Below are 23946 nucleotides of genomic sequence, written 5' to 3'. Positions count from 1 at the left end.
CCTATATGTGAAATGATGCCAGGAGTGGGGTGGCTGGGAGGTAGGGGGGACTAGGTTTGGGGGATGGTATCTTCATGGAACCCATCAACTCTGACATTCCAGGGATTGACTATAGGCAGCAGGGGATGGTGATTAAGACCCTGGACACTGGTGGCAGATGACATAGGTTGAATGTATGATCCTGGGCTAGCTACCCAACTTCCCTGGGCTTCAGTGTTCTCATCTATAAAATGGAAATGATAGTAGAAAAAAGACTGAAAGTAAATATTTATATTGATTATCTTGGATGAGAAGAGGAGAAGATAATGGGTAATTTATTTTGTCTGTTTTCCTGCCTTTTTCTAAAATTCTCCATGATCAAGTATTTATAATTTTAAAAAATGTATTTTCTTTGTAAATTAACTTTATGAGATATCATTTACATATAATATAGCCATTTTAAAATGGGAGAAATAAGAAGTAGCAGTATCGACCCTATAGGTTGTTATGGGGATTGGGTTAACGTCTATAAAATATTAGATGGTAGCAAGAAGTGCTAATGACTGTTTGTTAAATAAATAAGCATAGGGCCAGCCTGGCTTCCACCTCATCCTCCTCCTGCTCACCTGTCCTGGACCCCGACCTCTCCCCAGCACCAAGTTCACTGCCCAGGTCCCGCCGCAGCACTCCAGACCTGGACTATTTCTACAGCTTTCTCTCTGCACTGGGCTTAGTCCACTGCTGCTGCTACAACAAAATGTCATAAATTAGGTGCTTGGGCCGGGTACAGTGGCTCACACCTGTAATCGCAGGACTTTGGGAGGCTAAGGAGGGCAGATCATCTGAGGTCAGTAGTTCAAAACCAGCCTGGCCAACATGGTGAAACCCTGTCTCTAGTAAAATACAAAAATCAGCTGGGCATTATGGCAGGTGCCTGTAATCCCAGCTGGGGAGGCTGAGACAGGAGAATCGCTTGAACCCAGGAGACAGTGGTTGCAGTGAGCAGAGATCGCACCACTGCACTCCAGCCTGAGCAGGTGAGCGAGACTCCATCTAAAAAAAAAAAAAAAAAAAAAATTGGGTGCTGTGTTAACAACAGAAATGTATTTCTCACAGTTCTGGAGGATGGAAGTCTAAGACTAAGACAACAGATTTGGAGTCTGGTGAGGGCCCACTTCCTGGGTCATGGAACGGTGCCTTCTTACTGGGTCCTCATGTGGTGGAGGGGGTGAGGGTCTCTCTGGGGCCTCTTTTATGAGAGCACTAATCCCATTATGAGGGCTCTGCCTTTATGACCTAATTCCCTCCCAAAAGCCCCACCTCTTAATACCATCACCTTGTGGGGTACGATTTCAACATATGAGCTTTTGAGGAACATAAACATTCAGACCATAGCAATCTCACAGGAATCATACTAATATTCAAATCTGGCCATGCTCCTACCCTGTTCAAAGCCTTCCATGGCTCCCCACTGACTCTGGCTGAAAGTCCTAGATTCTCCATGAGACACAGTTTCAACAAGCCATGTAAATTTTCTGTATCTTTGTTTTCTTTACCAGAAAAGAGGAATAAAAAGAGTAGCTCCCTTATAAACTTGCAGGATTCCATCCTGAGCATGATGGGGTACACAGTCTAGTCCAGAGTCTGACTGTTCCTCTCTTCCTCTTCTCCCGCCATCACTCTGTTACAGCTCATGCCTTTTTTTTTGAGATGGAGTCTCGTTCTGTTGCTCAGGCTGGAGTGCAGTGGCGTGATCTTGGCTCACTGCAATCTCTGCCTCCCAAGTTCAAGCAATTCTCCTGCCTCAGGCTCCTCAGTAGCTGAGATTACATGTGCGCACCACCACGCCCAGCTAATTTTTAGTAGAGACAGGGTTTCACCATGTTGGTCAGGCTGGTCTCAAACTCCTGAACTCGTGATCTGCCCATCTCAGCCTCCCAAAGTGCTGGGATTACAAGCATGAGCCACTGTATGTGGTGCTAGTGCTTCTCTAAACATGCCAAGCATGATCCTGCCTCAGGGCTTTTGCCCCAGCTGTTCCCTCCACCTGAATGGCTGTTTCCCTAGAAATGAGCCCGGCTCACCCACTCCTCCATCAAGCCTTTGCCTAAAAATCACCTTCTCAATGAGGCCCCCAACTCACCCTAGTTAAAACTGCAATCCCTCTTTCTATCGCCCTAACCCCTCCTAAGTTCTATGTTCCATCTCATTTATCATTGATTTTATTTATCACCTATTCATCTATTTTACTTATTGTTTTTCATCTACCTTCCCCCCCTCTGATTGTAAGTTTGTTGGGGGAGGATCTTTCTGGTCTATTTTGTTTAATGTCAGTGCCTTCCCCCTTTCCCTAGAACTCAGAAAATACCTCGTACAGGCCAGGTGTGGCAGCTCATGCCTGTAATCCCAGCACTTTGGGAGGCCGAGATGGGCAGATCACTTGAGGTCAGGAGTTTGAGACCAGCCTGGCCAACGTGGTGAAACACTGTCTCTATTGAAAATACAAAAATTATCCAGGGTGGTGGCACGCATCTGTAATCCCAGCTACTCAGGAGACTGAGGCATGAGAATCACCTGAACCCAGGAGGCAGAGGAGGGGGTTGCAGTGAGCCGAGATTGTGCCACTGCACTCCAGCCTGGTTGACAGAGTAAGACTCTATCTCAAAAAAAAAAAAAAGAAAAAAAAAAAGAAAGAAAGAAAAAGAAAATACCTAGCACAATGTAGGTGCTTAATAAATACCAGCTGAATGGTTAAATGAATAAATGAATGTAAAGCACTTAGGACAGAATTAGGCAGTGGTAAATACACAATGAATGTTAGCTATTGTTATTACCATCAGTGATTCTTCAGAGTGAGGCTCCCATTTCCCTCCTCCTTCTCCAAACTCATAATCACACTTTCCTTGTCCCCACCACACCCTACCAATCTCTCAATTATAGTAAGGAGCATGCCACTCTTTAAATACCTGTATATCTTTTTCCATTTAGGCTAAACCAAATGAAATTGCCATTTCTTGTAAGTCAAAAAAAGTCAGATACTGGCTGTTTCAGGTGGTTTAACCTAGTAAGTTTCCCACAGCAGCCTGCAGACCCCCAGGAGGCACAGTTTGCTCACAGAAATGAAATCACCTGCTCCTGGCCCTTCAGAACAGGTGTGATTACAAAGCATGTCCAATCTCTTCTGAAGGAGGCAAGGCACTGATTACAGACTTAAAATACAAAAAGATCCTGCTGAATTATTTTCTGGACCTCCTGAGATTTGATAGAGAAGATAAAAAAAAACACACCAACTTCTAAAACAATCCAGCTTCTGGCCATTTTAAAACAGCAAAGGTTTAAGGCTGAAACATCTCGGTGGGGAGCAACTTCTTTCTTTCCTTCCTTCCTTTCTTTCTGTTTCTGTCTTTCAATGGAGTCTCGCTCTGTCACTCAGGCTGGAGTGCAGTAGCACAATCTCGGCTCACTGCAACCTCTGCCTCCCGGGTTCAAGCGATTCTCCTGCCTCAGTCTCCTGAATAGCTGGGATTACAGGCATGCACCACCACACTTGGCTAATTTTTATATTTTTAGTAGAGACGGGGTTTCACGTTGCCTGGGCTGGTCTTGAACTCCTGACCTCAGGTGATCCGTCTGCCTCAGCCTCCCAAAGTGCTAGGATTATAAGCATGAGCCACCACGCCCAGCCGGAAGACAACTTAGAAATAACAGCACTATGTATGTTTCTCTCTGTAGTTACTTCCTTAGGATAAAGTCCCCAAAGTAGCTGGCTAGGGCAAGTAGGATCATTTTCATGATAACAGGCTGCCAGATTGCCCTGTAAAACTAAATGCCAGAGGCGAATTCCTGCAGCCTTGACAGCACAGAGTTTTATCCTTTTACTTTTATTTTTGCTAATTTTACAGGAATAAATATAAACTGCTTTCATTTATCATATGTTATGTGTTTTGGGGTGTGGGGAATAAGGTACTAAGGTCTTGGAATCAGGATCCCTGGGCTCGGTTGCTGGTTTGCTGCGTGGCCTTTGCCCAGTCACATCCCCTCTGGGGACAGGGGATGCCTATCTGTAAAATGAGGGGGTTGAATGAGATGACTTCTTAAGGCTCCTTTCAGCTCAGACATTCCATAATTCCATGGTGCATTTAAAAATTATTAGCAATTAATGTCATAGCATGACTTTTTAATAACCAGAATCTGCCATGCTCCTAAATCAGGCCAAAAAGGCTTGAACTGGGTGAGCAGGAAAACAGGGCCCAGATTATACATGTGTCGATATGACAGGAGACCCAGGTAGCACTTAAGCCTGTGTGTCGGAGTTAGGCTCTTGGGTCAGCCTGTATACTTAGCCTGCTTTTATGAGGGGATAATAACATTCATTTGTGGTCCAGCTTCCAGTCCTGTGCAGCTCTGCCATGGCTGCAGGGCAAGGTCATAGGCGCTGCTTCAGCCCTAGAGTTCCACAGACTTTAAGTCCAAGGTAGCTCACACTCAGGTTCTGCTTGAATACTTGTGATGACAAAGAGCTCACTACCTGTCCAGGGGCTTCATGCCTTCTTTTGGCTGTAAGAAAGTCGCTGGGTGTGGGGCAGGTCATAAAGGGGACAAGAAAGACCAGAAGGCTGAGAAGTGATTCCTAGAAACTGCTCCCTCACACAGAGCCAGCATCAGGGAGGTGGAGAGGAGGCCCCATGAGGCAGGAATGGTCTGTGAGGGGCTCTGGCTCTCCTCACTCCAGACCTCTCAGAATGTGCCCAGGAGAGGCAGGAAGCTCAGGAGACACATGCCAGTCCTGATGCACAGGTGGGTTCTGAACAAGCCCCAGGAAGTCGGAGGCCCCACAGCCTGCTCCGGCGCAGACTCCACAGCTCCCTCTTCTTGCCTTGGCTCCCTGGGCTATGATGGAGAAATTGCTGGGACTGGGGCTGCTGGCCTGGAGGTGAGTATATTTAAGGGACCTGATCACTGCCCCAGGGTGAGGGAAGAAGAGTCAGAGATTGTCCAGAGCAGGACCAGCAGGAGAGGCAGTGACTGGACTGGGTAGCAGATTCCAGCTTGGTTTACAGCTCGTGAGATCCCAATCACAGGGAGTGTGCAAGGGGTCAGCAAGACTTTCCAGAGGGGACCTTACAGAGAGGCTGAACCAGATGCCATAGGTCTTCTTTACCCAGAAAGCCCGGGGCCACAGTCTCTCAGACTCGTGCTTTGTCTTAATGCCACACAGACACAGCTCCCTTGGCACTGTCACCCCTCCGAGGTTCAGGAGTGGCCGCGAGTCAGCCCTTGTCACACCAGCTAGTGTGTGTCACACCTTGTCACACACTAGCTCTGGGACACAGAGCTAGGCCCCAGCACCTGGCCGGGACCTGGCCTGGGTGGGGAAGGGGAAGGAGCTGTCCTACGCCACTCTCTAAAGAGGTACATACATGGGGCTGGTCCCCTGGCAGGCGAGCCGCCAGGGGTCCAGCCACCTCCAACCTAGGGCTCCTCTAGCCCCAGACGAGTAAATCGTCTTGGCGGGCCGGCTGACACCCCACCTGCACGCCCAGGCCGGCTTGGTGAGGACCCGGGGATGCCTCCCACCCCACCGTTTCCAGTACCAGGAAGCTGAGGCCCAGCAGGTAACGCAACCAAGAGGTGGAGGGTCCCGACATGAGTCCCTTGGGGCACCCGGGCCACAGCAAGGGCCTGTTGGAACCGACTGGCCGCGCCCTGAGTGAGCTTCCCTCACTGCAGACGGGAGGGGTGGGCGGTGCAGACAGTGCCCGTGCGGGCCGCGAGCCGTCGGGAGCCTGGACCTCGGGGCGGCCCCTCCCAACAGCCCCGCAAGGAGGGGTCCACCACGCTATCCCGACGGGGAAACTGAGGCCTGGCGAGGAGCAGTGCTTTGTGCAAGGTCACGCAAAGGGGCTGAAAGCCGGGTACTCCGCGACCCGCCGGGTCCCCAGCGCGCCGAGCCCCGCATCCCTCACACTCCAGGAGCTGCAGCCGAGGGTGGGCCCAGCGCGCACTTCCCGCCCGACACCCCCATCGCGTAGACTGGGAAGGCACGGCCGGCGGCGCAGGGCCGCCCTACCTTGATGACGGCCGCGCAGGTGGTGGTGGCGGCGGCGGCGGCGTCCAGCTCCGGCTCCGCGCTCCTCGCCGCCCGCCGACTCCCCGCGCCTAGCGCTGTTGCCGCCTCCCCCTGCAGCCCGGCAGGCGGGGCCGAAGGGCGGGGCGGGAGCCCGGCCCAAGGTCCGCCCTCTCGCCCTCCCGGCGGGTCCGCCCGCGCCACCCTTCTCCGCCCCCACGACCCGGACCGTGCTCCTGGCTCCCCGGGGCGGGTCTCGGGGCGCGCACACGTGCTGGGAACAGGCGCGCACACGCCGCAGTGATTGGGGCGGGCCACCGGCCACCAGGCGGAGGCTGGGAACAGGCACAGCCGCCGGCTCCACGTCCCGCTGCGCCCTGGCTGCGTGGTGTGGGACAAGGAACCTGACCTCCCGGAGCCTCAGTTTCCCCCTTGGCGAAATGGAGACAGTCACTGCGTCCACCTCTTAGAGCTGTTTGAGCCCTGGATGTGACGATCCCGGCCAGGTACAGTGCACTCGCAGAGCCCGGCTGGGGAAGCGCTCCTTTCCCCGCGCAGTTACAGCGGTTGCCGAGGCTTCCCCGTCCTCAGGGAGCAGAGGAACCGGGAGCGCCGCTGCGAGCCGAGGAGGACGCCCTTCCTTCTCTCGGGACCAGCGGGGGCGCTGCTGCCCTGCCTTGCTGGCTAGGGAGCCCTGAGGACACTAGGCAATGGGGAGGCCCTGCCTTTGGGTACCACCCCCACCTAACACTACTGAGCCACGCACTCCTCTAAGCGCCGTCTGTGCGCTACTCCTCTTCACTGTCACACAGGCCTATGAGGTTGATCCATTACTCACCTATGGAACACAAAAGAAAGCTGAGGCACAGAGAGGTTAAGTAACTAGGTTAAGATCGCACGGCTTGTCATGCAACCCCAGGCGGTATGGCTCCCAAGGCTACTAAGCAACTCCACACCACGTCTCTGAAGAGCTCTTGGTTTTCTTCAGTAGAGACAGGGTATCTTGAGGGCCTTGAACTGCTCCGCGGCACATAGTAGGCACTCAATATATAGCTATCGAGTGGATAACAGAGTACACTATGTACTACTTTACATGTCTGTATTATTTTTCTTTTCTTTCTTTCTTTCTTTTTTCTTTGCGAGACAGAGTCTCACTCTGTCGCCCAGGCAGGAGTGCAGTGGTGCGATCTTGGCTCACTGCAACCTCCACTTCCGGGGTTCAAGCAATTTTCCTGCCTCAGCCTCCCGAGTAGCTGGCAGAAAAGGCCCGCACCACTGCGCCCGGCTATTTTTTGTATTGTATTATATATTTATAGACGGGCTTTCACCGTGTTGGCCAGGCTGGTCTCATATTCCTGACCTCGTGATCGCCCTCCTTGGCCTCCCAAAGTGCTGAGATAAAAGGCGTGAGCCACTGCGCCCGGCCATATCTGTATTATTTATTCTAAGCCTACCAACCCCTTTATTTAGCCACGATTATTACCCCCATTTTAAAGATAAAAAAAATTGAGGCTTTGAGTGGCAAGGTACTTGGGGAGCTCTTGATTATCTCCTTAGAATGTGATTCAGCTTTCATAGTCCACTGCACCACTCCCCTGCCCAGAGCTGGATGGGCTCCCTGCCTACCACCCAAAGCCCAGTGTGCAGTATGGCTCTGAAAACCCCCACCCTGCAGTTCTGATAAAGGCCTCCTGGAGCTGGACTGCCCAGCAGGCAGACTGAATGCATGCAAGAGTTGGGTATCTGAACTTTCCAAGAAGCATATGGATTGCCGGGCATGGTGGCTCATGTCTGTAATCCCAGCACTTTGGGAGGCTGAAGCAGGTGGATCGCTTGTGCTCTGGAGTTCAAGACCAGTCTGTCTCTACTGAAAATACAAAAATTATCTGGGCATGGAGGCATGTGCCTGTAGTCCCAGCTACTCGGGAGGCTGAAGCAGGAGAAGCACTTGAACCTGGGAGACAGAGTTTGAAGTGAGCCAAGACTGTGCCACTGCACTCCAGCCTGGGCAACAGAGTGAGACTCTGTTTCAAAAAAAAAACAATATAAACAGACAAAAAGCATATGGATGAAATCAGAACACTGTGGGAATTCTTTATGATCATGGGTTGGTTTTTACCTGAATTATAGCTGGACAGTGGACACCATAATCTTTCCCAGGCTAAGGCATCTAAGGATCTCTGTTGTTGTTGTTTTTGCATGGTTCTGCTCTGTCGCCCAGGCTGGAGTGCAGTTGCACAATCCTAGCTCTCTGCAGCCTCCACCACACAAGCTCAAGCCATCCTCTCACCTCAGCCTCCCAAATGGCTAGAACTCCAGATGCATGCCAGCACGCCCAGCTTATTTTTATGTTTTTTGTAGAGATGGGATTTCACCACCTTGCCCAGGCTGATCTCGAATTCCTGGGTTCAAGTGATCTGCCTGCCTTGGCCTCCCAAAGTGCTGGGATTACAGGTGTGTGCCACCACGCATGGCCTTGAATGTCTTAATTCATTTAGGGCTTGGGCCAGCATCTCTGGTGTGGCTGCCTCCGCCAATGGCACTCGCCTTTGCTCTGCCTGCAGTTCGCTTCCCAAATCATCATCTCCCCTGTGTAAACCCACTCATCCTTCCAGGCCTAGGCTTCCTAGATGTCCTGTGGATGTCCCTCCCACGCTTGCATCTGCATCTTCCTACCCTGTGCCATGGTGGTTGGTGGCTGGGACTGTTTGGGGAACAGCTGGTTTGACAGAGACATCTCTGGGGCCTGTGGGCATATGGACCCATAAGCCAGAGGGAGACCTCTGCAATGAACCTGGGACCCTTCCTGGGGTTGCTGTGGCTGGGGAGCATCCTCCTCTCTTTCCCCTTCCCTCCCTCTCATCCTGGTCCAGATGTGGGATTGCACACATGGGGAAACTGAAGCCACAGTGGGCATGACCTACCCAGTACCCCCTAGCTAGAAAACCACATAGCAGGTCTGGCTCCAAAGTTGGGCCCATCTGCTGGCATCTTCTATTATGCCTTAGTGTGGATTGGGATGGGCCAGAAAACCTTCCTCTTCCTTCCCAGTGCACCCACATGGCCAGCTTTGTTCATCTTCCATGTGTGGGTAAACATCTTGTGCAGGACCAGAACATATGTGTGTGGTGGGGAGGAGCAAGTTCTCCATCTATCTGCCCTGCATGGAACTTTCTGTACGATATGGCCCCATGTCCACGGGGGAGGGGGTTGAGAAAGAATGAGGAGACAGCACCTGGGGGCTGAGGGGTGTTTGGAGAATAGTAGCCTTGAATGTGGGCACTATCTGGAAGTGAGTGAGCAGTGCTTATGTCGAGGGGGCCCCTTCCACCTCCTTTGAGTCCCTTTATTCCTGGGGATGTTGCCCCAGGGAGGTTCCCTGGGTAACTCCCTTTCCCTCCTCTATAGAACAGGCTGGACCACAGCTTGCCGGGGGCCTATGGCCTGGGGAAGGCATGCTTTGAGCATGAGGTCCCGTCCCCTAGGGTGGGAAGGTGGGGCTGAGAGGGATCAGATCCTCCAGCCCTGGAAGGCAGCAGCCCCGGGGGAAAGGGTGACAGCTGTGGTGCAGGCCAGGAACCCGACACCAGGAGTGGGCCCCAAACACACTCCAGAAAGAGCAGGGGAGGGCGGGCGGTTGCCCTGGGAGTAGCAGCAGCAGGCACAGATGCTCTGGGGTGGGCCCACTGGTCCCTCTCAGCCTCCCTGGCATGTGGGTGTCACGCTTCCCTTGTTGTCTCTGATGAAGGGGAGAAATAGCGCTACAATCCCAGCTTGAGGCAACCATGAGGAAATTCTTCCTCTAGGTTTCCTTGGTCTAGAACTATCTTCTGAGGGTACCCACAGGAGGCCACATGCCAAGCCTGTCCCTTCCCCAGGTCTTTGGGGAAGGTGTTCTAGGTTCTAGAGGTGAGGTAAACCAGGGGGAACCCTCCCTGGCTTTGCAGTAAGGGCTCTAGGTTTGAGCAGGGCTCGACCAGTGGCTGTGTGACTTTGGATAGGCTAGCTGACGTCTCTGAGCCCTGTCTACTCGTTGGTAACCTGAGCTTGGCCTGGGTGAGTTGATGCTGCAGGTCAGGTGGTTCTCAATCCAGCTCCCCATCAGGGCTTGAGGAGGCAGTTAGCCCTCACTGTTTTGTGTTCCCAACCCTCCCGAGTATCAGAATGCCTGGGCCCCACCACAGGCTCCAAGCGTAAAACCCTAGCACTGACATTTTTAAAAAGCTACTCAGGTGATTTTTTTTGTGTGCGGAATTTCAGTCTTGTTGCCCAGGCTGGAGTGCAATGGCGTGATCTTAGCTCACTGCAACCTCCACCTTCCAGGTTCAAGCGATTCTCCTGCCTCTGCCTCTTGAGTAGCTGGAATTACAGGCACTTGCCACCACGCTTGGCTAATTTTTTGTATTTTTAGTAGAGACAGGGTTTCACCATGTTGGCCAGGCTGGTCTCGAGCTCTTGGCCTCAAGTGATGCATCCACCTCGGCCTCCCAAAGTGCTGGCCACTGTGCCTGACCTACTCAGGTGATTCTAAGGTACAGCCAGGTAGGAACAAGAGGTTACATAGTGCTGGGTCAAATGCAAAGTACCACCCACCCCTCTCCCCAGGAGGGGAGAGAAGGAGCACAGGCACCCAGCTCTGACCAGAGCTTCTTCTCTGCCTGGGGTTGGGGGAATGTGGGGAGATGGAGGAGAGGAAGAGAAGCGGAGAGGAAGAAGAGAGGGAAGAAGAAAAGCAGAGAAGAGGGGAGAAAGGAGGAAGAAGGGAAGGAGAGAATGGGGAAGGAGGAAAAGGAGGATGAGGGAGAAGAGGGGAGGAAGGAGAGGCAGGAAGAGGAAAGGGGGGAGACAGGGGAGGGGGAGGGAAGGGTAGAGGTGGGTTGCTATTTATCCAGCAGCCCCTGTGCCCATTGCCTGATTCTTTTTTGAGTGTTGTTGCTGAAGAGGGAATTTGAGTTCCAAGGCTAAAGGCAGAGGGACCCCTGGGTCAGAGCTCCCCTGCAGCCTTGGGGCTTTCGCAGGCATCAGGCCCCACCAGTGGTGTTTCCTTCTTAAGAGGGCTGCTCGCTGCCGTCGGTGGCATGTTCCTCTGTGCCAGGCTCCAGGCTCAGCACCAGTTTACCTGCTTTAGCCCTCCCAGAAGCCCCACGGGGCTGGACCCCTCAGCATCCCAATGACCAAGTTAGGGGCACAGTATCCAGCCTGTCCAGGGTACAGCTGGGACCCCCAGGCTGCCCTCATGCCACCATCACACTTCACGAACAGTTTAGTGAAAGGGCCTCAGGAGACGAAAAATGTTTAGCAAAAATGAGAAAGGCAGTCGAGCCCCAGTGCAGGGTATTCACGGAAACGCGGGGCCCTCAGGCCAGCCAGGAGCCCACGTGGACAGGGAGGAGAAGACCCCTGAGCGTCCCCTCCCTGAGGCTGCACAGGCAGTGCAGTGTAGGGAATCAAAAGCCTGGTGCACCAACCCCTTGAATTCACACCTGTGGGTGACAGCGGGGGCTGGGGACCAACCAGGGCCACCAGAGGGACTGTCCTTGGTCCCCAGGGATGGGCAAAGCTTCCTCCCCAGCCCGGATTGGAGCCTCAGATCAGAGCCAGGAGGTTCCAGGGCAGTGTCCCCTAATCCTGGGTGGTTTTCCAGAGAGGCAGCTTCCGTGTGAGAACCCCCCCACGCCCAATCCTTCACACCAAAGACAGCCAACGCAAGGCTAGACCAGCACAGACACAGGTTTTGCTGAGAAATGAGTTGCCTAAGTTACTGGTATGGCCTTGAACCCCTGCCTCAGGTGGGGACAGACTGAAGTCTCTGTCTGCTGAGGCGGGACCTGGAGAAGCCCGACGCTGGGCTGGCGCCACAGTGGGTGCTGTGATGAGCCAGCCCTGGCTTGGGCTGCCACAGTCTCCACTGGCCACCTTCTCCCACCCTCTCAATCACCCATTTTTGAGGAGAGATGACCCTCCGAGCCCCAGCCTGTGAAGTGGGCAGTAGGAGGTCACAAGTGGGGCACCAGACCCAGGGCTCTCTTCCCAACCCCCACACCAAGTTCCTGGTGGTGGTACACAGGGGGTTTTCCCTGGGATCCCCCCAAAATTGGCTGTGAGCAGAAAGGAGGGCAAAGGGGCCGGCTGGGTTCTGGAAACAGGCCTCAGTACACAGTGTCCTGGAATGCAGACCCAGGCCGCACTGAAAAGGAGCTGCTACCCAGAAAGACAAAACCCTAACATCTCAGGGAACCAGGCAGGGGCTGGCCCTACAGACGCGCTCAGAATTGGCAGCCAGAGATGCCCTAGGCTGGAAGCCTGGTGGTGGCACACCCCGGCACCATGGGCCATCCAGGAACAACTGGTAACTGAGAACTGTTTCCACCATTTATATATAGTTTTATATTGATATAACTTAGAGAATGTTCCAGGTTACCCTATAGAGGCAGTGCTCTTGCTTGTTTCTATGCCAAAGTGCTCTGTGGACGAGGTGCAAAGGGGTGGCATCCCTGGGTAAGTAAGTGCCTATGAAGAAGCAGTCCAATCAATGGCTTTGCAGCACACAATGTCCCAGTGGGGAGACTGAGGCCTAGAGAGGGGAAGGCATGTGTCCAGGGTCCCATGGGACACCCAGGGCTGGGCCACTGGTCTGGGCCCGACCTCCAGTGGGTCTGCCAGCCAAGGGTGAGGAAGGCTCTGGGGAGGGGAGGTGGCCAAGTCAGGCCTCCCCCTCCCCCTCGTCCTCGCTGGCGCAGCCCTCAGGCACGGCTCTGCCCTGGGATGTCCGCCTCTCCAGGTACTCGGCCTTAAGCTGCTCCAGCTCCTGCAGCTCAGCCTCCAGCCGCTCCCGGTGGATGATCCGCAGCTGCCGCAGCTGTTTCATGCGGAAGGGGTTCATGTCGTTGAAGGCGATGTTCATCAGCTTCCTGGGAGGAGGGCACAATCAGCCCAGAGCATATCGCCCCACCTGGCCAGCGTTTACCAGGCTTTCCCAGACAGACCTTCCCACATTCCTTCTACCCCTGTGGCTGAGCCCTGGCCCCTGCCCTTAGGAGGAAACAATGAATAAGGTGATTTCCACCCACAGAGATGTGTACTGAGGAAGGAGGAAGATCAGAAAAAAGACACCTAACCCAGCAGGGAAGGGCTGATCAGGGAAGGCTTCTTGGAGGAGGTGACATGTGAGCTGAGTTTTAAAGAATCAATAAAAGGTGACCAGGCAAAGAAGACAGTGGTGGTGGAAGTGGCAAGGAAGCATTCTAAGAAGAAGAAACTGCAGAAGAAGAAGAAAGAAAAGCCCGGAGGTGGGGTTGTTCTAGGAACTCAAATAATTCTGTTTTCCAGGATCACAGGCCATGGGTGTTCAGGGTAGGGCAAGGTGGGCAAAAAATGAAACTGCGTGGAGGCCTCAAATGCCATGTTAAGGGGGCAGACAGATCACTCAGTCGGACTTCCCCGAATATTTCTAAGCTATGATGGGGCATCAGCGTCATTTACGAATCCCTACTTGGCAAACACCAGCCTCCCCTCTGCTATGTGTCCTGAGGGTGCATGGGTGGTGGGAGTGGCAGAGGGGTGGGGGTCCTCACCGGCTGTTGGAGATGGTCTTGGTGAAGAAGCGCAGGTACTGGTAGATCTCCAGGCTATTCTGCAGCCTCAGGATCTCCTTCTCGTTGTACTTGAAAATGGCCAAGGCATAGCGAAACAACACCTGGGGGCACAGTGGGGGCTCAGGTGGGGCATGGGGGCCAGGCAGGTCATCCCTGGAGGGAGGGAACCTGACAGACCCAGGCAGTATGGAAGAGCCTGGACTGGCTGCAGAAATTGAGGTCTGGAGGCACAATGTACGGGGGAGGGGGAGGGCCACAGGGAGGTGAGGGAGACTGAATACCCCGGGGGGCACACAGCTTGAAATCTGGGGATTTGGACAGAGTCCTGGCTCTAGCCTGTCTTGACCCACAACTGTGGGTGAGGCATGGCTCCTGTTGAATCTCGTGGGGTTAATCTGTATCTTTACATGGGGCTTTGGCAGGAAGCAAATGAAATGACAGGCTGGGCGCGGTGGATCACGCCTATAATCCCAGCACTTGGGAGGCTGAGGCGGGTGGATCACCTGAGGTCAAGAGTTTGAGACCAGCCTGGCCAACGTAGTGAAAGCCCGTTTCTACTGAAAATACAAAACTTAGCCAGGTGTGGTGGCACATGCCTGTAATCCCAGCTACTCAGGAGGCTGAGGCAGAATTGCCTGAACCTGGGAGGAGGAGTTTACAGTGAGCCAAGATCATACTAGTGCACTCCAGCCAGGGCGACAGAGCGAGGCTCCATCTCAAAAAGTAAAAAAAAAAGAAAAAATGAAATGAGAAATCTGAGGGTGCTTTGTAGACTGAGGTGTAAATTGGGGCTGAGTTGGGAGACTTGCCCAGATCTCTGGGCAAGGTCAGGACAGAGCTGGGTCCAGACCTGAGCTCCAGTCTCTTTTTCCAAGGCTTACTCCAAACAGGAGGAAGAAAAAGAGGGCTCAGGTGACTGGGGGGCAAGGACAGAATAGGGATGTGCCTCTCTAATCATGCTCATCCCTCCTCTCCAGGGAAAGGAGTTCCCCCAACTTTGGGATACACCTTCAGAGGCAGAACCACTACTTCCTCTCATATATGCAAAGGACTTTACAACTGACAAAGCCACACTGTCAGGAGACGTCCGCAACAGCCGTGACAAGTAAGCACTGTCTTCCCATTCTCCAGGGGCAGAGCCAAGACCCAGACAGGGAAGGGACTTGCTCAGGGGCCCCCTGCCCATCCCCTGGCAGCACCCTACCTTGGTCCCCTCATACAGGAAGGCATCCCAGACCTGAAGGAGGATGTTGCTAATGAGACTGTCTGTGAAGACCACGAGGAACCAGTTGAAGGTGATGAGGGAGAGATCCACGTGGTGCTGCCCCAGGTGGGCCATCAGCCTGGGCAGCTTCTCCGAGAGCAGGTCTTGGAGCACCCGCTGGTCCACCTGGAAGCCAGCGAGAGGGCCTGTCACCTGCAGCCCCAGGGAAGGGCTGCCTCCTTCCCTGCCCAGCCTTCCTACCCAGTCAGTCCACACACAGTCCTGAAGCCGCTCTGGGCAGGTCCTTCCCTGCCCAGGAGACACCTCAGGGAGCCGGAGCCCAGCCTAGCTGGGAGTCAGGTACAGCATCATATCCCTCTGCTGCTCCTGACACAGGCCGGAGTCCTCTGGACTGAGGCACTGGGCTTTGCAGTGGAGCCATGTGGGCTGGCATATCCTTGTCTCCCTCACCCACCTGAATCCCTTGAGCCAAGCAGGAGCTCAGGGGCCAGCTGATCCTCCTGGCAGTTCAGAGACACTGGTCTCATACCCTGGTGAAATGGAAGCTTTGTCTCTATGCTTACATCAGCTGACACCCACAGCCCCTTTTCGACACCCAATTTGTGCCTGACACCTAAGAGGCTAGGTGGATGTCTCAGGGGACAGGTGTGTATGTGGGAGGTCATAATGTCCTGCCTCGCTGGACATCAAGGAATCTTCTCAAAGCAGGATGCTCCTGGTGACGGAGGCCAGTGACCTCTCCTTGTGGCCATTGTCATGGCTCCACCCTTGTTTCACTGGATGGGTTAACCACTCTCAGACCTGGCTCCCTCCCTGGCTCCAAGACACGGTTCTTTCGTGGTTCTCCTCCTCCCTCTGTGATGACCCCAATTTAGTTTCCCCTTGCTCTTCCTTCCTGGAAATGCTGGTGGTTCAGGCCTCTCCCCTCACTCAAGTCCTCTTCCAGGTGTTAGTCTCAGCTGTGGCAAACAGCCAGTAGCTCCCCTCCGCCCTCACCCAGAACCCTGGGTCATCTAAGGAGGCCAAGTGTCCAGTTCAAAACTGAAGGTAACTCCCGAGTCTAAGATGCCGTTGCTACTGAAGGATTTATGGATGAACTGATATGTTGCAGGAGGAGTGGGTGGGAGTTCAGAAGAAACAACACTAGCTCTCTGGCTTGATAACTGAAGCCAGGTGATGGACACGTGGAGGTTCCTTATACTATTCCCTCTATTGTTTTGAATGTGCAAAATTTTCCATAATAAAAAATGAAAAAAATTGGTCATATAACACAGGTCAATTTGGGAGAGGTTAAGATGTAAAAATTAAATACGAACATTTCCTAGCCTGCCTTGCAACTAGGGCAGCCATGAATACAGTCTGACCAGTAAGCGGCAAGTAGAAATAGCTGGGTGGGGGAGCCAGCTCCTGGTGTTCATTCTGCTTCTCCTGGCCTAGGCCATGGCCACGGTGCTGGACGCGATGCAGCCATTTTGTGACCAGGAGGTGATGGGTGTGGGGATGAAGGCCATATCCCAGAGATGGCAGAGCAGGGAGCTGGGAGCCTGAACCCCATGGTACTGCCTGGTCATTCATTATCTGAGAAAAATCATCCCCCGCTGAAGCTGCTGTTAGGTTGGGCTTCCCTTCCATGCAGCCAAATGCAATTCCATAGTGCAGAGGGAGAAACTGAAGGCTGAGAGATTCCCAACTTTTCTGAGAGCCACAAGCTCCTAGGAAGGGCTCTGGGGCCCTGCCTGCCTCACTTACCTGGGATGCTGTCAGCGTGTTGCAGTAGTAATCAGCCGGCATGATGGTCTCCACAATGGCCACCAAGCACCAGAAGGCACACTCCTCCTCCTCTAGGACCAGCAGAGCGATGGCCGCTAGCCTGGAGTGGTAGGGAAGGAGGCCTAGAGTGATTACAGAAGTCGTGGCTCTGCCAGGCAGCACATGGCAGAGGTGGCTTCCTGGGTTCCAGGGGGAAAGTCCTTCCATATGAGCACCAGTGCAACCCCGATCCCTAACCAGACTGGTGTTCCTGGCACCTGGGGTGAGACAAATGCTCTTTTGGGGAAATGACTGGCGATTTCCAGAGGAATGGGGATCACTTCAGAGCACGGGCTCTGGAGTCAGGTTGCTTGGGTGAATCCTGATCTTGCAGCCTCCCGGGTGACTTTGGGCAAGTTACTGAACCAGTCTTAGCCTCAGTCTCGTAATAAATCCCAGGACTGTTTTGAGGATGAACAGAGCTCATTCAGTGCCCCACACGGTGCCTGCCACACAGTGAGCTCTTTATAAAAATAGTTAGCTATCCTCACCTTAATATTCACAGGCTTTAAGATCTTGGCAAGTACACTAACCTCCTTGGTCCTCAGTTTCCTGATGTGTAAAGTGAGATTAACAGTATCTATCCCCCCGAGGCCATGAGGCATCTTGAAAGGACAGACCTACTGTGCCTCGCTCACTATCTGGCATTTAACAGATGCTCAATGCACATAGCTCTTTTTCTCCTTTACTTCCCCTCCCTGCCGAGTTAGCACAAGGCTCTAATGAAATCATTGGCAAGAAAAAAACAAAACCCCGCAAGGCTGAGCCAGGAAGTCTTCCTGGGAGCAGTACTATTTTCTCTACTTTTCCCATCTTCCCTGGCACCTCCCATCTAAGGCCAATCCAAGAAGACATTTCCCAAAAATGTCTTCCAGGGACTACTGGTCTCCCAAGATGCTAGGTGAAACACAAGGTTCTATATTCAAAGATATCTGGGGAATGCTGCACATTCTAGCCCCTGAGAGGCTTATGACACACTGTCTTAGTAAAGCTTCTGAGAAGTCCTATGGTGACAAAACCCTGTGTGGCTGACTCGAACCCAGGGTTGCCCAGGGGGTCCACAGAGCCCCTGTTGTCCACTGCACCCATGGAGGCCTAGTAGAACGAGTGTTCCTCAGAGGACCTTGGGGAGATGTCGCTTTAGACAGCCTCTCACTCTATGGTCATAACCAGCATTTAAGGAACACATTCTATCATCCAGGTATTTATGCTTATTCGGGTTCTCTCTAGATTGGGTTCATGACCTCCACCTTCTTTTGAGGCTCACAACTCTTAGAAACAGGGTTGAATATCAAAAGAAAAAAGAAATATCCCTTCTCTTTCCCCACTAGATTGGGAAGGAATTTCTCCCGACTATGGTTCAAATATTTGTATAAAACCTTCCTGAATCGGAGTGAATGGATGAAAAACAGTCACAGGTCTCCTGGGAAATAGGAGGCTATGTTCTCTCAGAGCTGGTGGCAAGGGACCTCCACAGGTCACTGAGTTCAAGGATAGCAAATGTGAGATACACTGGCCTCTACTCTGTCTGTGCCCAGGGCAGACATAACTAACTGATCATGGCAGCATTCCCTTTGTCTACGGCCATGGTGGACATAACTAATTGATCACAGTACTCTTTCCCACTGAGTCTGAAGGCTACTTCAGAAGCTCTCAGGACAGGGCTCTAGGCAGCTGCTTCCTACTGGTCGTCTCTGGTCTAGACAAACTCCTTATGGCAGTGGTAGGAAACCCAAGGCCCAGAAAGCAGAGTTACCTGCTCAAGATTACATAGTCAGTTGGTGGCAGGGTAGAAACAGAGCCCAGGGCTCTCAAGGTCTATCCCAGTGCTCTCTCCACTCTACCCGGTCCTCCATGAGCCTCAGGATGTCCTCAGTCTAGGAGTTAGCAGCCAGCATTGGTTTAGACTTCAGCACAGGTTAAAATGTCAGTTACCTCAGGCTGGTGGCTAGGGCTGACTGGCTGCTCAAGAGTATGGCTGAACTCTAACCTAAGGCATTCAGGGCCCAGGTAGGCTTACAAAGAAGGGAGTGTGTTGATGGGGGAAAAACACACTACTTTTAAAGCACTGTACTTATTTTCACAGGGAAGTGGGTTTAAAACATTTGCTCTAAATTAGCATTATATCATCACTGTGGTCTAAACAGGCTGGATTTGTTGCCTTGGTGGCAGGGTCTGTCATCTTGAGACATCAAACATGCAGTTCTTTTTCTTTTCTTTTTTTTTTTTTTTTTTTGAGACAGAGACTCACTCTGTTGCCCCGGCTGGAGTGCAGTGCTATGATAATAATGGCTCACTGCAAACTCTACCTCCTGGGTTCAAGCCTCCTTACCACCTCAGCCTCCGGAGTAGCTAGAACTGGAGGCACGTGCCACCACGCCTGGCTAGGGTTTGTTTCTTTTTTTTTTGACAGGGTTTTGTCATGTTGCCCAGGCTGTCTAAACTCTTGGGCTCAAGTGATCTACCCGCCTCGGCCTCCCAAAGTGCTGGCATTACAAGTGTGAGCTACCACTCCCAGCCCACACATGCAATTCTAATGGCCACCACTAGATGGCAAGGAAGACATGTGTCAGGGGCCTGCAGGCTCCGGCTTAGAGCCTTCCAAAGAATACACTGCACTTGCCATATGAACAGGTTTTTATTATAAGTAATCTACCTTCCTTCACTCCTTCCTTCCTTTCCTCCCTTCCTCCCCCTTTCCTTTCCTTTCCTTCTCTCTCTCTTTTTTTTTTTTTTTTGAGACATACTCTCACTCTGTCACCAGGCTGGAGTGCAGTGGCATGATCTTGGTTCACTGCAACCTCTGCCTCTTCAAGCAATTCTCCTGCCTCAGCTTCCCACGTAGCTGGAACTACAGGCATGCACCACCACGCCTGGCTAATTTTTGTATCTTTAGTAGAGATGGGGTTTCACCATGTTGGCAAGGATGGTCTCTATCTCCTGACCTCGTGATCTGCCTGCCTTGGCCTCCCAAAGTGCTGGGATTACAGGCGTGAGCCACTGTGCCCAGCCTGTTATAAGTAACTTTCTATTTTAAGCAGTAGTATAAATATTTACATGAGGCCAGGCGTGGTGGTTCATGCTTGTAATCTCAGGAGTTCGAGACCAGCCTGGCCAACATGGTGAAACCCCATCCCTACTAAAAATACAAAAAATTAGACAGTCATGGTGGTGTGCACCTGCAGTCCCAGTTACTTGGGAGGCTGAGGCAGGAGAATCACTTGAACCCAGGAGGTGGAGGTTGCAGTGAGCTGAGATTGTACCATTGTACTCCAGCCTAGGTGACAAGACTAAAACTCTGTCTCAAAAAATAAAAAATAAAAAAATATTTACACAAATACCAATTATCTGCCCTTGCATATCAGATTTAAGTAAAACTACCACTCAAAGAAAGGTATTTTAGAAAACCCCTCTGGGCACCTTCTGCCTCTCTTGGTCTTAGTTGTCCCTTCTGCACCCCTCTGTGGCCTGTGTGCCACCTCCTTCCACATAGGGAGAAGCTTCTCTCCTTCTATGAGGCTTAGCTCAAGTGCCCCTCCTGCTATAGGATTTTTCTCTGCCCCTGCAGCACAGATTGAACTCCAAAAGCAGGCCTCAAGAAGGTTACATCTACATAGAGAAAGGTTTCTGGGAGGCCTCAGCACACCCTCTGCCACTGCTGCTATTTGGAGAGAGGGTGGGTTGTAGAAAGGACCCGGCTTCAGGCCGGGGGCCAGGGTGAGCAGTTGGCTGGGCCAGCATTTGTGCCTCGTGGAACCTGTGAGGCAATACGCAGGTTCCACAGCCTCTCAGACCCTCTCATGCCTCGTCTGGGCATGGGGGCACCAGTGAGGGTTTTCGTGAGGATTAAATGCCATCGGGTGTTAAGCACCTGGCCTCCAAGAGGCCCCCATTACGCCTTACTTCCTGCCTGGCCTTTGTGTGAAATGTAAAAGTTATTATCTATTCTGATCTCATAGCTTCCAGCTCCCTTCACAGCTATTCTTAAAAGAGACTTTGCAGGTTTTGCGGATTTTAACATGTTCAAACAAATGAGAAGTACAGGGGCTTCTGTCAGACTGTTGAATGAATGAAATTTCTATAGACCTGACCTGTGGCAGACATTTAGTGTGGCATGAAATCTGAACATATTTCCCAAGGAGGCTTTGACTGAGAGGCATTATTGTTGGAGTTTAACTCTTAATTCCCAGGAATTGTACATATACATGCTCAATTTTGCCCAATTTTAGGCTGGAAATAGAGTATGAAAAATATCTACCTTTGGGAACCATTCAAATTTGAGTAAGGGCACTGAGTGTTGATTCTGTGTTAAATAAATGTCACACACTACCTATTCTAAACAAAGAGCAGCATAGCTTACGTAAATTTTGCTTACGTATATGTGTATTTAAATTGAGTCAAAACTTGCTTTGGGAAAATATCTGCAACTATGTAACTTCTACTGAAATAACTGGGGCTGGAGCGGGGGGGAATGACAGTCCCTCACAGTCTTCGAAGGGACAGCCCTGTGAGCCAGATGACCTCATTCCCTATTCCCAGTCCCTCCCTCCATCTCTTACCAACTGGACCAGCAGTGGAAATTATTCCTGGCTGGGCCAATCAGGTTCTTTCTCCGGGGAATTTAGGACTGGAACATGAGGGGTGGGGTGGGAAGACTGGCTGAAAGGCCCAAGACTCAGGAGCTGAGGTCTCCATTCTGACAGCCTCAGTGGACCCTAAATATCCAAAGAATGAACAGAGAGAGGCTGTTCTGCTGCGAGAGAAGGAAGCAGACATGCAGAATGAAGAGACGCCAGCGGCCATGCAGCTACAGAGGGCAGCAGAGCAGCGCCTTGGTGCTATACGGCCTCAGGGGATGGCATTCACAGATTGTGGCAGGAGGCTGCCCCCAGGGCTGTGCAGGGCTGTGGCCCTGCTGCAGAGAGCAGCTGTCTTGGCTTCCAATGACCATCTGGTCCTCAGCTCTCTTTTCTTTTCCTGGCTTCTGTGAGCTACCCTTGTAACATTTAGAAAGCCCCTTTTCCCTGGGTCTTCTGCATGGGTTTCACTGAAAGCAAATGATTCCTGACCCAGGGAGTCCTGCCATATGTGAGTAGGGCCACACCCTATAGACTCCAGCAGGCGGTTTGAGATGCCACGAGTCTTACCTCCCCAAGCACAAATCAAAGGAGAGAGCAGGGACACGGGGCCTGGAGCTCTCAGCTCTGGCCCATCTCTGTCTTGAACCTGTCCTCTCGCTGGCCTGTGGGTGGGGACCATGCCTCCTGGGCTCATGTCTCCAGGTTCTTGGGAGGCTCCAGAGACAGAGCAGTGCTCTAAAACAGCAGCTCCCAACGTTTTTGGCACTAGGGACCATTTTTGTGAAAGACAAATTTTCCATGGACTGAGGTGGGGCAGGGGTGGTTTTGAAGCTGTTCCACTGCAGATCATCAGGCATGAGATTCTCATAAGGAGCGAGCAACCTCGGAGTTCGAAATAGGGTTCACGCTCCTGTGAGAATCTAATGCAGCCGCTGATCTGACAGGAGGCAGAGCTCAGGCGGTAACCTCTCTCACCCACTGCTCACCTCCTGCTGTGTGGCCCCGTTAACAGGTCACAGATGGCTACCAGTCCGTGGCCTGAGGGTTGGAGACCCCTGCTCTAAAAGGTGAAGGTCACACCTTCACAGGGCTCTGGTGGCTCACCTGTTCAGGCCCTGGCAGTAGCCGATGGTGGGGTTCTGCCAGGAGAAGGCCAGCAGCACACGGCGGAGCTTGTCGGGGAAGCTGGAGGTGGGGCAGGTGAAGTGCTTGTTGTTGGGGAAGGTCCGGTTCAGGTCCAGCTCGATCTGGCGGGCAGCAGGGTGCTCATGGGCCTGGCCCCGGCTCAGCAGTTCCTGGTAGCAGCCCGGAGTGTGCAGGTGCTGGACACGGCGGTGGACCAGCCACCTCCAGACACGAGGCCGGTGTTCACGGGGCACTCCCCCCCGCAGCAGCTGCTTGAGCTCAGCTGAGGGCACAAGCTCGTCCAGGGCAGCCCAGCGCTCCCGCAGTGGCCGATCCACAGCCTCGAGGCCCAGCAGGTGGTGGGAGCGCACCTCCAGCGCCTGGATCTTGGCCAGCAGCTTCAGGTCTTCTACCTCATAGTCGGGCACCGTCAGGAAGCCGTACTCATCATACTCACTGACAGCGAAAGTCCATGTTAGCCACACCTTGCAGAACCCTGCCCTAGATAAGGGGTATGGGGAGCAGGGAGGACCCCAGGCCAGGGTCCTGCTCTGCCTTAGCACTGAGAGTTAGCCATCAGCTCTGGGCAGTCACTTCAGTTCTCCCAACCTCAGGTTGTGAATCTCTATAATGGGTATAGGAATCTCTGCTTTGCCTCATGAAGACCCAATGAGATCCTCTGTTGTAAGATGCTGGGGGCCTAGATAGTGCCTAGTACACAGAAAATGCTCAAGAGTTATTTCCCTTCTAATTCTGTGCAAATATAAAGGACCCTCTATTACTCCATGCAGCCTTAGGCCTCAGGAGCCCTGCACTGTGCACACTGCGCCAATGACAGGCAGAGCAGGGACAGCTGGGGACTCATTCCAGATGGCCTTTCATGTACTCAGCATTGACTCACCTCCACTCTGTGCCCTGCCTGCACAATCTCATCTAATCCTAACAATCCTGCAAAGCAGCTGTTTGCCCAGATCTTTTCTTTTCTTTTTTTTTTTTTGAGACAGGGTCTCACTCTGTTGCCCAGGCTGGAGTGCAGTGGTGTGATCTCAGCTCATTGTAGTTTCGATCTTCTGGGCTCAAGTGATCCTCCTACCTCAGCCCCCCCGAGTAGCTGGGAGTACAGTTGTGCACCACCACTCCTGGCTAATTTTTGTGTTTTTTTGTAGAGACAGGGTTCTACCATATTGCCCAGGCTGGTCTCAAACTCCTGGCCTCAAGCAATTCGCCCAGCTTAGCCTCCCAAAGTGCTGGGATTACACGTGTGAGCCACTGTGCCCAGCTCTTCACCCACATCTTATGGAGGCTGAGTACGAGGCTCAGAAAGGTAAAGGGACTTGCCATGTGGCAAGAGAGCCAGGACTGGCTCCAAAGCTCTACCTCCTGCCACTGGACTGCTCAGCCTCCAGGGGCCTCTAAGAACAGCCCCCTCCTTTCTAGTTCATGGTCCGTGTCCACACTGTGCTCAGCAAGGGCTTGGTATGGAGGAGAGAGCCTGCTGGTCTCTGTAGAAATGCAAAGCAGGGGGCTCTGGAGGCAGCCTGGGCCGTGAACGCACTGTAGGGCCCA

At 52.7% G+C, this 23946-nt stretch overlaps 2 protein-coding genes across 3 annotated transcripts in view; both read right to left on the bottom strand.

The window, feature by feature from the left end:
- Window positions 1-6108, bottom strand: part of CORO2A (coronin 2A) — a 68676-nt gene extending 62568 nt beyond the window's left edge. The window contains exon 1 of the mRNA XM_012475776.2: window positions 6050-6108. The gene's annotated coding sequence lies outside the window, so the exon portion shown is untranslated. The remainder of the gene's footprint in view (window positions 1-6049) is intronic.
- Window positions 6109-11383: 5275 nt separating this feature from the next.
- TBC1D2 (TBC1 domain family member 2) overlaps window positions 11384-23946 on the bottom strand; it is a 56005-nt gene continuing 43442 nt past the window's right edge. Inside the window, exons 9-13 of one of the 2 annotated variants that reach the window (XM_012475772.2) lie at window positions 22360-22836; window positions 16616-16736; window positions 14846-15031; window positions 13621-13742; window positions 11384-12957 (exon numbers count right to left, since the gene is read on the bottom strand). In XM_012475772.2, the coding sequence (XP_012331195.2) occupies window positions 12750-12957; window positions 13621-13742; window positions 14846-15031; window positions 16616-16736; window positions 22360-22836 (1114 nt within the window). In that variant the 3' untranslated portion in view covers window positions 11384-12749. The remainder of the gene's footprint in view (window positions 12958-13620; window positions 13743-14845; window positions 15032-16615; window positions 16737-22359; window positions 22837-23946) is intronic. The other variant, XM_021665498.2, reaches the window with a different exon arrangement.

Source organism: Aotus nancymaae, unplaced genomic scaffold, assembly GCF_030222135.1.
Source record: "Aotus nancymaae isolate 86718 unplaced genomic scaffold, 86718_ANA_hifiasm-v0.15.2.pri h1tg000003l, whole genome shotgun sequence".
Classification (NCBI taxonomy): domain Eukaryota; kingdom Metazoa; phylum Chordata; class Mammalia; order Primates; family Aotidae; genus Aotus; species Aotus nancymaae.
This window is presented reverse-complemented; position numbering and strand designations above follow the sequence as displayed.